The 16652-nt window shown below is 36.8% G+C and overlaps 1 protein-coding gene across 4 annotated transcripts in view; it reads left to right on the forward strand.

The window, feature by feature from the left end:
* Positions 1-16652, forward strand: part of LRBA (LPS responsive beige-like anchor protein) — a 414027-nt gene that overhangs the window by 70524 nt on the left and 326851 nt on the right. For 3 of the 4 annotated variants that reach the window (XM_074588815.1, XM_074588817.1, XM_074588816.1), the window contains exons 22-24: positions 164-356; positions 13377-14408; positions 15512-15687. In XM_074588815.1, coding sequence (XP_074444916.1) covers positions 164-356; positions 13377-14408; positions 15512-15687 — 1401 coding nt within the window. Of the gene's footprint in view, positions 1-163; positions 357-13376; positions 14409-15133; positions 15224-15511; positions 15688-16652 lie in introns of all 4 variants that reach the window. The other variant, XM_074588818.1, reaches the window with a different exon arrangement.

The raw sequence follows: 16652 nt of genomic DNA on the forward strand, positions 1-16652 counted from the left end.
GCTGTTTGCCAAATTCTATACTCTAGTATAGTCTTCAATATGTAAAATTAGAGAAGCATGCACATAGCAATTATTTTAAACGTGTTGAATTCCTGACTTAGCTGATGTATATTTCTCAGACACATTTTGAAATTTCATTAAATAGCGTGTATGTATTTTGCAGGAGTTTGTTGCAGTGCTCGGTCTGGCAGGAGTGGATGCTTTCCCTTTGCTGTTTTAATCCAAAGACTTCTGAGGAACAGAAGATAACGGAGATGGTGTATACCATATTTCGAATTTTGCTCTACCATGCAATCAAATATGAGTGGGGTGGCTGGCGTGTTTGGGTGGATACACTGTCAATCACACATTCAAAGGTGAGTGTTTCAAATAGTTGGGAAATTTTGTTACACTGTGTATTTAGATTTAGAGCCTTAAAGTGCTGTATTGTACGGTGAGATAGGCTTGAAGTGAAGGTCAATAGTTAAGCTCTGTGTTTATATCTGTAACTGGGCGTAATGTTCAAATATTTGACAATTAAATGTTAATGTTGTGGTTTGAACACAAGTCTTTTTTTGTTGTTGCTCAAATTGTGTTAGTACTAGTCTATACTGAAAATGGCACAAATTTTCAAAAATGAGATAATCAAATTTCAGGAGCATTTCTGGAAAATTTTAGCGTTGGTTTCAGTTTTTAGTAATGGCAGGAACACAAGGTGGCGCACCATATCTATTCATAAACAAAAATACCTTTTAGTAACATCAAAAGGCTGTAACACAAACCAGTAAAAAGCAAAGAAATCAAAGTTAAGCCAGATGTTTCATCTGTGAAGCTGTCATGGAATACAGGGTGAGAACGCAAATCCTTGCAGTATGAATGAGACTATTACCCTTCATTATTCTTCTGTCTGATTTTTTTGTTGTTGGTACAATCAGAATTACATCGTGAAAGTTATTAGTGGATTTTTGAACGAGGCCCAGTAGTATAAAAGATAACTGCCCTGCCTTATTCTGAAAAAAAGTGTGAGGCCAATGTGGGCCTCTGTAATTATTCTGGCTTATCAGAAATATTTACCTAAAATGAATTAAATTATCAATGATACATTTCTAAATGTGTGCAATTTAACTGAGTGAAAAGGACATCTGAGAATCCTAGAGATGGCTTTATGATTCTAAGGAATTGTTAGCATTTCTGAGGTCCTTGATTTTTGTATGATTTTTTTCTCAAAAAAGTCATTCTGCAGACAGCAAGAATACTGTTATTTTGCAGCTCCGTTTATTTATCACATTCATAGCTCGATGGTGGATTATTGGGCTGTGGGGAGACAAATGTAGAAATCTATAAAATAAAAGTGTGTGAAATAATATCATTAAATAGTCACTTAGCTAAATGGAATCCAGGTGCAAAGAAGCCAGGGTCAAATTTTAACCCTTACAGAGATCACAGTTGTCGAAATATCCTTAATCTTTTGTGTCAGCTCCGCAGTTTTCAAAAAACCTGTTTCCTCTCTTTCCCCCAAGATTGCAGAGGACATGGGTGGAGTAGATTGTACGGCAAGCTGTAGCCAGAGAAAAGATCCCTAGCGTGCTTTTATAGAAACGGGCATAATTTAAAGCATTTCTGTGCTTGCTGGGGAACTGTCTGTCCTCGGGGAAAGGTGGAGAGGGGAGCGAAGGAAGACCAGCTTTCTACCTCTGTTATAGAGCTTTGGCGTATTGAATTTAGGAATTGTCTAGCACATTGCTTTATAAGCTGTAGTTCTGTTCTCAGCCTCTTCTTGTAAGATAATGTAATGTTGGAAATCTCATTTAAACAGCTTCTATGTCAAAGTGATTATATGGATTTTTGGTCGTTATCTTCAGTGACTTAATGTGGCCAATCAATGGCGTAGAGTTCATAGAGGAAAAACCAAGATTTTATTGTGATGCCAAGGCCAAACATTAAGAAAAGAAACCCAAACAATTTCAGAAAATACTGAAAAAATCGAGATACAGATAACGTTACTTTGGATTTTTATTATTTATTTTTTTTTTTAAATCTGTGGTTTTTTGCAATACTGTAACAAATGGATATATGGATATGAGGAAAATTTTTTTACACTGAAAGGGTTATCAGGCATTGGAACAGGCTGACCAGGAAAGTGGTTGAGGCACCATCCCTGGAGGTGTTTAAAAGACGAGCGGACGTAGTGCTTAGCGATATGGTTTAGTGATGGGTTTTGTCAGAGTTAGGTTGATGGTTGGACTAGATGGTCTGAAAGGTCCCTTCCAACCCAGGCGATTCTATGATTCGATGACGTGCTTCACTCTTTGTGTTTCTCATTTTGGTTCCTGGCATGCCGGCACAGTGAGGTATCCTTGGTTGTACAAGTAACTTCCTGTGTCACTTCTCCCAAGTCTAACCGTCTTGGCTTTCTGGTCAATATATAAGGACTGTTTGTTCTTCCAGCCTGCTTTAGAGGGAGCTGAACAATGAATGGCAAGGTTAGAAGTGTGTGAGCGTGGGCAGAGCTAGTGGCAGAGTGGTGGTGTAATTTTAAAGGAATCATCAAGGAGTTCATTTTGTTTGGATGTTAGGGCTAATAAAGTCCAGTTCCAGAAGCCTAAACAGAAATGATTAAACAACAAAAGCACCCAGAAACTAACTTAACAGTAGTGATATGAATGATGATGCAATAATCAAGGATTTAAAAATTTGATTTTTTCACTTTTATTAGGCATTTGCCATTTTAACTTTTTTATAAATAATACATGCAATTTATGCAACTAGTAATATAAAGCTAGATGATGTTTCATAACTACCTTTTAATCACATAAGCATGAATTAGGATAAATCACAGAAAAAGCTCTTTGTGGTAAAACCTTCCTAATCGCTTGAAAAATATCCTTATAAACTGATATAAATATCTGATGATAATGAATTTTTAATCCCTCTAATTTTACTTATTTTGAGTGGTTTTCTATCCTGTTATACCAGTATTGAGATTCATATAGATTCACACATAACATAGTGTAGGCATAAGTCAGTGGGCAAATTGTTCAATGCTAAGTGCATCTCAGATGTTTTTGATTTCTAGCAGGCTTTCAAAGTAATGTGGGAATTATGGGAACAAAAATATGTCCTTAACATTGCTAAGAGAATAACCAATTTGTGTTTTTATTATTTCATCTCTAATTGTATTGGGTTACTGCTTATTTTTCCTTTTTACAACCCTTTGTGCCATTCTTGCCGCTAATTTATAACACCATTCTATGATAAAGAACTAGTGTATAAAGGACTAGTGTTACAGAATTGGATAGGTTTTGCAGAGCTACACATCAAGATACATGCAGCTGCTATAAAAAGCCAAAGAAACTCAATTGCGATTTTATTGTCCAGTTTGATAGATTTCCTGCCACCTTTGTAGCAGGGAAGCTGTTTGTCACTGTAACCCTCTCCTCCAACAGCTGCACAACGTTTTATAAGCAGCAACGGCTTTTCTAGCGTAATTGCACTGCATTGGTTTCCTTGCGCTCAGGATTTAGAAGGTGCGTGTAACCTTTTTAAAGCCAAATTTCTTAGTATTACTCAAGTATTTTGCTCATTTCCATATTATATTTTTTGATGCCTTCTGAATGTTAACACAGTGTATACAAAGGTGTTTAATCTGTGGCTCCTAGTTCAATAAAAATGTTAATAAAAAAATTAAATAAAATCAAGAACTAATTAATCGTTCTAACTGGCCAGTGCTCAATTTATGAAAGCATCTTAAGAACTCCTGGTTTTTAAACTTTGTAACCATGCGAGCTAGGCCTTAGATTTTATCTGTCTAGCCGTGTTACTTTGTGGAAAGGACCAATGATTCGGGGGTTAATAATAGGAAACAAGTAAAGAATGGTGGACAACTTGCCTTTTTGACCTTTCAGCTTCCCCAAGTTTTAAAAGAATATAATGATTTACACAGTATAATACACTCCTAAATTATCTGAACGTTTAAACTACTGCGAATAACTAACATTTGCTTATTTCAGACCCTTCAATACATTTTACAACTAAAAAGTTGCTTCGTGTTACCATGTGATTCGGTTAAAGAGAAGGTATTTGCGTAAATTCTGATTAATATCTTTTTTTTAGTGGTGCAAGAAATTTTTATTGAGTAAGACTCAGAAAAGTTTATATATATAAGCTACAGTTTTATTGCTGTATAAGTGGAAATTGCTGTGTAAGTGGAAAAATTTTGTTCAAGGATCTGAATAGGAAGAAGTATAATCTTAAAATGTTAGTACTGTAACTTTAACATACAATGTATTTCTAAGTAATTGTTAGTTTTCAATCTAAGGAAGTACAGTTGTAGTAAACATTAGTGAGTATTCAGTAAATTTGTATGTTCTTTGATGCCCAGCTCATTTAATACTGGAGAGAAAAAAAAAACTAAGATGTGCACAGCGTTTACATGTGTTATGTTTGCCTGATTTTCATCACTGTCAGATGAGGGTAAACAGGCAAAAGCAGCAAAGATTAGGTGGTGGAGGAGTTAGTATATGATAGCAATTTTAAAAACTAAGTTGCAGAGAAGTGAACACGGCTCAGTAGCTTTAGAAAGTAACAGGCTATCAGGATCTCTTGAGTCCCAATCTCATTGGCATTCATGAGTTATTGAGAATGGGTTTGTCTCCATTTTTTTTCTCCCTATCTGGAAGAACGTAGGGTCTCCCACAGTGGTATGTGCAGGTATGTTCAGATGCTCTTCAGTCCTCTGAAAAGTGTGTCTGCGTTGCCCTGCAGGGAAGCAGAGGTAGCTAGCCAAGAGGGTCATTGTGCTACTGCAGGTTTTTGGTTTTCAATTGTGTGATGCCCAATGTATCAATGAAGCAAAGCTGGGGGAGACCCAAACTAAGTAGCACCCTTGAAATGCTTAAATATGGTGTTCATTCATATGTTATAAATAGTTATTTATAAAAAATTATTGCTTATCCTAGATAGAAATGATTCTTGGGGGGGTCACCTGTCTTACGGAGAGCAGAAGGAACTTGGAGACTAGAACGTGCAGCCTCCTTTAGAGCTGTGTACCCTCCAAGATGTGTGGTTATAACGCAATCCTTCACCTTTTCTAAGTGTGTCCTTGTTACAGCTTCTTTTGTAGTAGGTGTGTGGGAAGACTTTTCCTAATCGGCATTTCTGAGAAGAAAGTATTTTCATTATTCAGGAGGTAAAATAGTCAGGAGGAGGGATCTTGTACCACTGATGGGCTCTTATGCATGCAGCATGTATGGGTAATGGAGAGCTCCTCCATCTCATTATTCACTCAGTTTGATTGAGTGGAATGTCGTGAATAAAGCTGCAGGATGCTAAAATTTTACTAATTCAAACTGGAAAAGAAGTGTGAAATGGGGCATAGGAGTAGAGTGAGCAAGGTAAACTGAGAATTTATGAAGCAGGAAAGAACAGGATCAGTTGGGTAGAAGCCTTAAAGGAAGAGTGTAATAGAGATTTGCTATGGGTTGTGAAGTGCCAGAGGTCTCAAAAAGAAGAAATGGGGGAACATTTGCAGCGGAAAGAACTGATACATAAAGAGGCAAACAGCTATGTGATAGTCTTCCTAAGCAAGATGACCTGAAAAGAGAATGGATTCTCATCTGTGTAACTCAGTATAAAAATCATTGGAAGATGGGACCTATGTCTGCAGCCTCAAGCATTGTTAGTGGCCTCCTTTGCTGTTGCTGCAGAGTTAGAGGCAAACCTTCTCCATACTTGCCACTACCTGTGTTCGGGTGGTGGCTGTGGGGACTGAATTGAGCCTCTGGGCCATGAGTAGAAATGATGTATATGGAGTCTCCGCTGCAGGGCTGCCAACCACACATGGAGACACTGGAAAAGGACGGCCAAAGAGAGAAGCGCACAAGACCTATAGCTGGGTATTATGACAATACAGAGTGGTAAACATTGAGTTTAGTTACAAGGTGTTTTTGTCAATAACTAAATATCAAATGTGCACAAGGCAGAATTTGACAGTCTACTGAACTGTAGGAATGGTGACAGGGATTGAGAGAGGGAGGAAATGTGTACCTTGAGAGGATAATGTGCTCATGTCTTGCAATTTAAACAAATTAAAAGCAATAGTTGCATTAGTGAAAATGAGCAAATACATGTCTGGTATGCTGTTTCAATTTATTATTGTGTGGTGATGTAACAGTAACCTATACCATGACTTGATTTCAAAATAAAACGCTGCCAACATACATAAAATTATCTCTCAGATAAGCAAAGACTTTTATGAATTATATTGACTAGTACTTGCTTCCTTATTCTAGAAATTATTTCCGTGCATATTTTTTTTTCTCAAGCTGAGGAGAAAAAAGGCAAAAATATTGCCACTTGGATGAAAATGCAGGAACGTGAAAATGTCTTGGTGGAGTGGTTTTAATTCCCCCCTCGCTTTGTGTGTCAGTGAATGCTCTTTTGGTGGAAGCTTAGACTCCTAGAAATTTCTCATATGTAATGTCCTGCATAATATATGTTAATTTGCTTTTCTTAGCTTTCTTCTGTGAACCACTCAGAAATAACCCAGAGCTTCCTCAGGTCAGTGGGTTACAGACTGTAAGTCAGTGTATGGTGCATACGGTACCTTTGTATCTTTCACTTCACTGGATTGAAAATTAGGTTTGATATCTTCAGATATTGGTGCCTCCTGTCTAAACAGACATGGTTTTGTTTGGAGATTGGTTTCTGCTTTTGAACAGTTAATGTTGCTAGAGGAGAAGTGGAAAAACAGGTCAATAAAGTCCTTGTTAAGATTTAAAAAGTTGTAACGCTTGCTGGAATTATGAAGAGTTTATTGATGGTGTCAGCAGCGCAGGAGCTAGTTTGCACTGAGCAGACTCTATAAGGAAACAGCAGTACTATATAATTGTCTGACCTGTCTGGCAGACATTCCCTTTCTCTCTCTACTCGACAAAATTGCCCACCTGATAATGAAAAAAAAAAAGGAGAAAATCTTAACGTATAGTTAAAATATTTTCCCTGTGTTCTTTAATACAAATGTCAATCATCTTAACCTTTTTCATTGCTGTATGCTAATTTTTCTCCTTGGCAATTAGTAAATGTTGGATGTCAAATTAAGTTAAAATTGATGGCAGAGGCAAATGTTGCAGTTATTAGCTCACAAGTGTCTTTAACTAGTAGTGCGTAGAGATGCATTCCAAGCATTGCAAACAGCTATGGATTAACCATCAAATGATGGTGAAGATTAATGATTGGCCTTTTAGCTCACTAATTTAGAACAATTTCTAGTAATTAATTTTGTATTATCCGCTTTACAGTTGCAAATGCCTGAAGGAAAATAAAAAACGACTTAAGTACATTTAAGGTTCTTCAAGCTAACAGTTGTCTTGTAAATTGTTGCATGCTTGCAGATTCTAATGTTAATCTTTAGTACCCTTATATGCTATCTGTCTCCTTGTATTTAGTAATCATAATTTCTAGTTCATTTTGCACTTTCGTTGATACTGCTTTTGTTAACCTTAGGTGTTTTCGTTTGGCTTTGTGAACCGGTGTGCTTCATAAATGCCATGTCACACAACCAAAGTGCGGGGGAAGAAATGCCCAGTGCCTCCATCATAGTGCCACTATTTCTTGGTTTCCCATCAAACCAAATTACAAATTAATATAGTGAGCAGAACTGTTTATTCGGGCTTGTTGAAAAGTTGGATTTTACATAGCAGTATTTCTTAAATTTGGGGTTTTTTTTAATATAAATAAGAAAAACCCAAACTCAAAATGTGCAAGTTTGAAAAAAATACTGTTTTAGGTAGTCTGCATTATTTTGTGCATTGCTATTTTAATTGGAATGTTATTTAAAGGACAGTATTTAATACATTAAGTGACATGAATTCTTTCTGATGTTTATGGTGGAAGTAGAAATTGCTATTCTTTTTAAGCGGATTTTGGGGTTTTTTTTGTGAGTGATTTTCTTCTGTAGTTCTGTACTATTTAACTTTCTTTACCAGTGTGTCTCTCCTTGCAGTTTCTGGCATTGTTCTTAAATCAACATAGATTCTCATCAGATTGGGCTTGGATTTATTTACCCATAAGTTTACATTGCCCATCTGTAAAGATAAGTTGTCTGTATTGACCTTCTTGCTACTTTTTTTTTTCTTCTTCTCTCCCTTCCCCCCACCCCTCCCTACCCCAGTAGCAATTAACAATCCTGAAGAGCGCAGTCTGGTTTCCAGAGTGTTGCTCTGTAATGGCTTCCAAATCATTGTCTATTTCTTGTTTCAGGTGAGACTGATCACGAAATTATATTGCATCCCTGTACCATACATTGTATTTTTAACTGTTGACCACAGCTGGGCAAAGATCAACTTGTTGCAGTTAGTTGTGTCTCTAACCTATGCAGTCAGTAGAACTTATACTTGTAACTAACAGTCTTGTTGGAAAAACAAAACTACTCAGTAATTCATAATTCACATGTTAACATTAAAAATTAATACAAATACCTATGGTGCCAATCTGACTTCAGGGCACATGTAGGTTATTAGGAAAAAGAAAGCATGCAACAAGAAACTCTTAAGAGAACAAAAGAGAGAAAAGAGCATGGGAAGATTTTGAATAATGGATGAATAAGATAAGTATATATTGCTAATAAATACCAGAGAGCTTTGCTGAAACAGTGGCTAGTTGTTAGATAAGATTGTGGTTTGTGATTGTTTGGATTATAAAAAAATAGTGAGTCTTACATCTGGATGAACTTTTCTTCCAGTACTGAAATCTTAAGTGTCTTCAAAATTAAACAAGAAGTTATGCGAAGGAAAGAGTTTGGAGGCAGGGAGACTCCATTGTTGTCAAGGATCTCATAACTTAAGCTATTAAGAATAACTGAAATCTTGTCTAATGAGGCAGTGAAGTTGCTAATGAAGGGCCAGAAAATTTGGAGCTTTCAGTAACACAGTATGAAGTACGAACATAATAATCATGTTAGGATCATGGAGACGTGGTGGGATGGTTCCCGTGACTAGAGTGAAGTAACGAAGGGATATCAGCTCTTTAGAAAGTACAGACTGGGAAGATGAGGAATAGGAGTTGCCCTTTATGCGAGAGAGCAGTTGGAGTGTATGGAGCTGTGCCTGGGGATGGATAAGGAGCTAACTCAGGCTTTCTGGGTTAGGATTAAAAGAGAGGACAGGTACAGGTGAAATTATAGTGGGCGTCTGCTACAGACCAAATGACTGTGAAGAACAAGCAGGTGAAGTCTTCTACAGACAGATAGGAGCAGCCTCATTTTGCAGGCCCTGGCCCTCCTGTGCCTGATAGATGCTGGAGGGTCAACACAGCAGGACGAACAATCCAGGAGGTTCTTGAAGTTCATGGACAGCTTCTTCCTCCTCCAAGTGATAGAAGAGCCAAAAAGGAGAGTTGTTTTTCTGGACCCTCATACTCAGCAACGACAAGGGGCTTGTTGGGAATGTGAAGGTCAAAGGCAGCCTTGGCTGTGGTGACCATGAGGTGGTGGAGTTAAGAATCCGGAGGGGAGGGAGGAAAGTAAAAGCAAGCTTACAGCCCTGGTCTTACGGAGAGTGGATTTTGACTTGTTTTCAAGCAAGGTTGATTTAATGCTGTTAAGAAGATGATAAAATTGGTTGGTAAGAGAAAATTTGAAGCTGCAATAGACAGCAGTAAAGGGGATTGGCTTGATAGCACTCCAGAAAGAAGTCAGTGTTACAGAAAAAGAGTACATCACAGGTTATACAAACCTTGATATAACTAACTGACTATTTCTCCAAAAGTAGTCACCAGCGTTGTAGAATGTGTTCGTGGAATGGAAAGTGAGAAGCCATAAAGTAGGTTGCTTTTACTCCTGCATATGAGTTTAATGAGACTTACATGGGAATGATGCATGAAAATTCGGATGTTCATGGTATTAAAGATTTTTTGAAGAGCTGAAAAGGTTTCAGAAGGGGGTCACAGGAAGGATTCTGGTCTGTCAGAATGATACCTCATTCTTTTTAGATTGTCCTGTTACTTCTCCATCTTTTGGTGTTTTAAAATCATTGTTACAGTACGTTAAAGAAAAAAACCAAACCTTGAAAACATGGTATTTCTTCCTCATTGAGGTGTTTTTAACAACTCGGAAATGGAGACATAATTAGTGACTAGAAATTGAAGCTAGACTTTCAAAATGAAGGATACTTTTTTTTTTTTTTAAGATGGTAGAGTAGATTTGGAACAAATGATCCAGGGGAGATTTCATCTTTTGATTTCTAAAACCAAGGCTGGACAACTTTCTGGATGCTGTCATCCAATTCATGTCACTAGGCTGAACGTGTAGGAAAGGGGGTTAAAATCAAGGGCTGGGCTAGATGATCTGATGTTACTTTCTGGCCTTAACCTTAGTGATTCCTTGTAGTGCAGCTGTAACAGAACCAATTGTGTGCTTTTAGAATGCATTTAAAGTTATATTCCTTGATGCCTGCAATTTACTTCAACCAGGTTGGTAATCTATCAAAGCACTTGTGTAGATAGTGCTGCCAGAACTTAGCGCTTTATATTGCTGTGAAAGCTTGTTGTGTTTTGTAAGGACCAGTGTAAGCATCAAGTGTTGCTGGATGAAACTCCTGCAACACCGTGAACGTGCTCTTTTTGCAAGGTGGATTTAGTGTCTGCCAGCCCTGCAAAACATCTATATGATTCGTTCCATTAAGATTGAATAGTTGCTGTTATTGAACATGTTCTGTGAGTCGTGTACTACTCTCCATTGCGCACAAGTTTGAGCACTGAAGAAAATAATGTTCTGTAACGGGTCACTCCAGCCGCTCTCTTGTGATCATCTTAGTGTCGTCATGCCTATCCCTGTTTATACTGGGGAGAGATGGCAGCAGTGGTAATAGAATTTGACATACATGTCTCCCTTATTTGCCCCTTTCCACAAAAAAAAAAAAGTGTGTGGGGGGGAAAAAGTACCATTCTCATCTTTATCTCTGTCTTGCTTTGCCTTGGTTTAAGGGAACTAGTGAAATAAGATTTTAAAGCTAGACCCGAGACTTGTTCAACAGTTTTGGAAGCAGTGCATAACCAGAGTAGAACCCAGGTCTCATATTTGGATGTAGCTAAACAAGGTTAAAAAAATTAAGCGTGCAGTGTAACTAAAGCCTGCAAATACTTCTGAGGAGTCATTTTTCCCATGTATTTTGCAAATTGAATGTTGCAATAACAAGTCTGATACTGAAGACAGAAATGAGTGAAGGTAGCTATGTCACAGGTTTGTTACAGCTATACTCGCGTTGCATAGGTAACGTATACGTATTGTGGGTCAGTCTGCTTTCTGGGAAGTACATATGATAAGTTTTGCTAAAATAAACCAACAGTATTTTTATTTGTTGAACGTCTCTTTAGTACTCGTTGACCTAAAACTTTTTAGTAGTTTTTGAAATGGAGGAAGCAACAGGGAGGGAGAGAAGAGGGAAAACAAGCTGGAGATAAGCTCAAGTTGTCAAGATTTCTTCAGAAAAGTGATGATTTGTCAAAAGTAGCAGCTTTGCTTTATCATGTTTTGGAAAACAAATTAAAAGTGCGAGGGAGAGCTTATTATCATAATCTGGTTTGGGTTGCTTTTGACATTCTGACTATGGTACAGTTCAGGAAGGAAGTATTTCTAAAATAATAATGCCCCTCCCATGTTCTGTTCATCAATACCCTGTAATCAAGTATTTTGTAGATCTGTTGTGACAGATGGATGAGCTTCCAGTCACTTGTCATCATTCACACTTTTTTGTTTCTACATAACTGATTTAAAACTAGTACAGGAGGGCTTTTTTTTTTTTTTTAAACAGGAGGAGGAAGAGATCCCGGTTCTATTGCTAGAGACTTAAGTTTCAATTAAATCAACTTGAACAAATAACATGCTTCAGGTGAAGTGTTACAATAGTATGCTGCGCCTACAGTACTTAGCTTATATTTGATTGATGAAGAAAATAGTGTGTTAAAAAGCTAATGTTGACAGCACAACCTGTCAAGAATATTGCTTTTTACCTTTGTTTGTTCTTTGCTCCTCTCTGATTTGTTAACTATGATTTCTAATGTCTTTTTAACGTGTCAATTTAGTTTTTGACTTACATGTATTGTCTTAAGTGAAAATATTCCTACTAATTGTCACTTTGAATACCACATACATGGAATTTTTAGATGAGATCCAAATGAGTAAGTTTAGTATGTAAGACAATAAGAAAATGTGCATTCATGTATTTAGTAAAATTTACTGGTCTACTTTGCCTATGGAAAATGTTTATGATAAAGAAAACGGTTAAAAAAAAATACAACCCTCAGCTGCAGCTTATATGTTGGGAAAATTTTGAGAACTAAGCTTACAGATAAATGAACACTTCTGTTATAGAAGATAAATCTAAATCCTAAATAGAAAGGTATGGATAAACTAGATTGAATGACAGTGTAATAAAAACTTCAGTTAGTCTACTGAGATTTTCTTTCAACACGCAGCTATTTATTTGGGCAAATTAGTTTTATCAGTATGTATATAAAGAGGTTTTTTTATCTGGATTTTTTTTAATATAGCTAAAAACAGTAATATTTTTTTTTCCAGTTCATCTGTAGGAAGATCTTTTCACTTTAATCAGATTGTGTAGCTATTCTCACATGCCTTTTAGACCAGGAGAATAGCATTCACTAGAGGAAAAGTCCTCTGCAGAATTTCAGGTATCATCTGGAGGTCCCCAGGATTTTGGCTTCGTTACATGCTTCTCTCCGCTCTGACTTTGTGGGATTGTATTTTTTTTTTTTTTATGTGAACTTCTCGTAAGTTTGTTTATCTTTGCAGATTGTTGAGCCATACTCAAGGGACTAAAATGATGTGAAAGCTCAGCTATAATAAGTGCCACTGATGCTTGTCACAGTGTCCCCCCCCTTACAAAAGATTGTCAGCTGTCTCAAATTTAGTAATTCTCTGGATGTTATGCTGTTGCATTTTTATCTGCATTCTATACAATTATGTGAATTCAAGTAGCACAGATAACTCTAATTATAGGTGACTGTAATTAGCCTAGGAAATAATACGAGTGTTAACTACAAATATTAAACTTTAAACATTTTCACTTCTTTTACTAGAAGTAGTCTTTAAAACTCTGAGTACTTCTAGTAAACGTTTAATTTCCTGTCCTTAGGATCAGTCTGGGATTTTTTGACTCTGATGTTACTTTTTTTTCTTTCTTTTGTCCAGGAATAACAGGTACACTTAAGAAAAACATGCTCTCAGTTGAAGTGATCTCCAACGTGAAATTACTTTTTATCATGAGTGCAGTATTAAATTTGTAATATAACTTTGAGCAATGATTTTGGTGGTTTTTTTTTTTCAGAGAAACAGTCGTTAATGTATATTTTTTAATGTACTTTCAACTCTGTTCTTTTAGGTAACTTTTGAAATGCACAAAGAGAGTCTTTCTCAAATGTACAGGGAGTACCAAGGGAAAGGAGGTGAAGGGAGTGGACAGCATTCTTCAACACCAATTAGAACCATCTCTGGAGTTAGCAAAGAAGCTGAAACCAAGGGAAGGCAGCAATGTTTGGAGTTAAAAGAAGATGCCGCTACTCCTTCCTGCATTATCGACGATGGTATGGAGTGCAGTACTGCAAAAAAAGAGACAAATACCTCCTCAGATGGTGACCAACAAACTCATTCAGTATCTAATCATAGGGAGGAGGTAGAGGGGGAAGACGGTGAGACTACACAGGATTTAAAAGCGGTGTCTTGTGTGGAATTTTCTCCAGAACCAGAAGCAATAAAGCCAAGTGTTTCAGAAATTAGTACTGGAATAGCTGAAGCAATTGAAGATTCTCTGAGCAAAGCTGACGAGCTTGTGGAAGAAACAGTAGCTGTCACTGCTGCTTCTTTAGCTATGCAAACTACTTTGGAAGGAGAAACTCCTGAAAGTCCAGAAAGACTGGAAAAATCAACAGTAGACGTGGAAGATGAAGATGATTTTGTTGATTTGAAAGAGGAAAGTAGTATGCCTTTACCTTCAGAAGAGTTTTCAGAAACAAACAAGGAAAGTAGCTCTAATGAAAGCGAAGTGACAAAGCAGGAAAGAGCAATAGAGAAGCAACCTGAATCTGTGCTTTTAAAATCCGAAGATACTGAAGGTGTGGAGGGGAAAAACCAAGAACTGTCATCTTTACCAGAAACAGTGAGTTCTGCAGTTCAAGAAGGAGCGACTCCGCTGGATTCAGAAGGGAAAAAGAAGCTGGAGGAAGAAAAGATTCTTTTTAGTGAAACCAAAACAGCTGAAGAAAATACAAATGCCCGTGTGTCAGAGCCTGCAGGAGCCTCTGACAAAAGGATTGCCAAACTTGATGTTTCTAGTGTGGCATCAGATACAGAAAAACTGGAACTGAAAGCTAACACATGTCTAGAAGCACCTCTGCCCCCAAGATCCATACCCGAGGTAAATTCTATCTGTCCTTCATCTGTCTAGCTTAAAAATAAAAGGAAGTTCTTATTTTATGAGGTTTTTGAAAAAGTGTGCCCCTACACATTTTGGGGATTTTAATGTGTGTGGATTTTTTGAGTTATCTAAAGATCACTTTCACTCCTTCGTTAAAATGGCCATAATTCATACTAATTTGTGTACTGAGAAGTCTTTAAGATTTTGTTCTTTGTACATCCACCTATAGATGCTGATTGAGACTGAGTATTTGGCTAGATGGACACTTCATCTGTGTTGGTGCTTCTTAAGTTTGAAGAATTGACAGAAACGTTTATATATTCTAAGAGGATTTTATATAGAATTTCTTCTGCTTCTTTACTCAGCCTCCCTTTTACTCTTTTCAATCTTGTCTTTTATAATTATTGAGAAGTGAGCACTGTTTGTGCAGAAAAAAAATAACACTAAGTTTCTTTTGTATCCTGATGGAACTTGTGAAAATACTTTTTTCCACTAGCTACTCTGCAGGAGGTACGAGATGCATATGTATATTTGAAACTAAAATTTGATGGGATTGTCACTCCATCGCATCAGCCTACCTTTTTTTTTTTTTTCTTTTATGTGCAAGTGTAATTTAAAACTGGGCTTCTGTTGCGTGCTGCAGTGCTCCACCCCTCTAGTCTCTAGTTTCTAACTCAGCTTTTCATGGTTAAATGGTCACGTGTCTGAGTACTTCCCTTCTGCAGAGATACCTGCTAATGGATGCTCTTCATTCTGCACCATTCTTCCTTAAAGGAGGAAAACCACTGTCTACAGCGACATATACTCCCCCCGTGGTAAGGTTGGGCTGCTGCTTGTGTATGCCTAGACTGACAGGTGTGATAGTGCAGCTGTAGACTAGTTTGTAGGTCTGGTATATCCAGTAAATAGCATTTGTGTAATAGTTTTAGCTTTATTTGTAACCATGTACACAGTCTGAACTTGTTGAATATCTAAAATCTCAAGTCCATTAAATCTATTTCAGTGTGTGCCATGAAAACCAATAACCAGAGTATGGTTTGTTGTTTTGTTTTTGTTTTTTTTTTGTTTTGTTTTTCTTTTCTGTTTGCAAACTCTGTGTTCAGACCTCAAGGCAGCAAGATTCATCAGGACAAGAGCTAGCTGCTACGTCAGATGGGCAGCGAAGAGACTCTAGGTCAACTGTGTTCCGTATTCCTGAGTTTAAGTGGTCACTGATGCATCAGCGCTTGCTCACAGACTTACTCTTTTCCATAGAAACAGATATACAGATGTGGAGAAGGTAAATTTCTGTGCTTTATATGTAATGATCTAGACTGGCGTTTCAAGTGTAATTAACTTGAGACTTTGTTGAAACTGCATCAGAGTTGCTCTTTGACTTTGAATTTTGCACATCTGGTATTTCACTCATTCAGTACCTTCCTTATGTTGTGACCTATTCCCAAATATACTCAGATTATTTTTTTTAAGACTTTTTACAGACATAAATGTGTATTGGTTGAGGGACACCACATATATTTTGACTGAAATCCTGGCTACATTTAAGTCAATGGCAGTCTTGCTGTTGATTTTTGTTGGACCGTGATTTTCAAGTTCCCGTGTATGTAAGGGCCTGCATCTTTTATTAGTATCTAAATATGGAATAAAATACTAATAAATCTATCCCAAATAGTATTTATTACTTCTGCTTTTACACGCACTTTGTTGTTGCTTTGATATGGTTCTGTGAACAAAGGTGTTCTATGCATTTAAAAATTAATTTATAACAGGGATCTGGAATGTAATCATCAAGATGAATTTAGTAAGAAAAGGAAACTTTGAAAACAGTGGTAATCCTGCATTTTAATGTTAAGATTTAATAACTTAAATAAGAGTGGTGTCTATTATTAACTTGCAGTAGTGAATGTCAAATTTAAATTGAACTATATAGCTGTACTGACCTGATAAAAAGGAATGTAAGGATGAAGAAATAGAATATTTAAGTGATTAAAACAATTTGAACTGAGGTTAATTTTTGTCTGACAATAATTTTTAGGATGTGATTAAACCAAGCTCTCAGGACATCATGAGATATAGCTAAAATACATTTTTAGTTTAGGTCCTGTTTTGAAAATCTATTTCCGTGTTTAACAGGATTTAAGATTTTGTATTTTGTTGATTTATAGTTTCTTGGAGAAGCCCTTAGTATTTGTTTTATTTTTCCAAAGATTTAAGTTCAAATCTAGTTCATGCTTCCAGGAATCTTTA

Source organism: Larus michahellis, chromosome 5 (genome assembly GCF_964199755.1).
Source record: "Larus michahellis chromosome 5, bLarMic1.1, whole genome shotgun sequence".
In the NCBI taxonomy this organism is placed as follows: Eukaryota; Metazoa; Chordata; class Aves; order Charadriiformes; family Laridae; genus Larus; species Larus michahellis.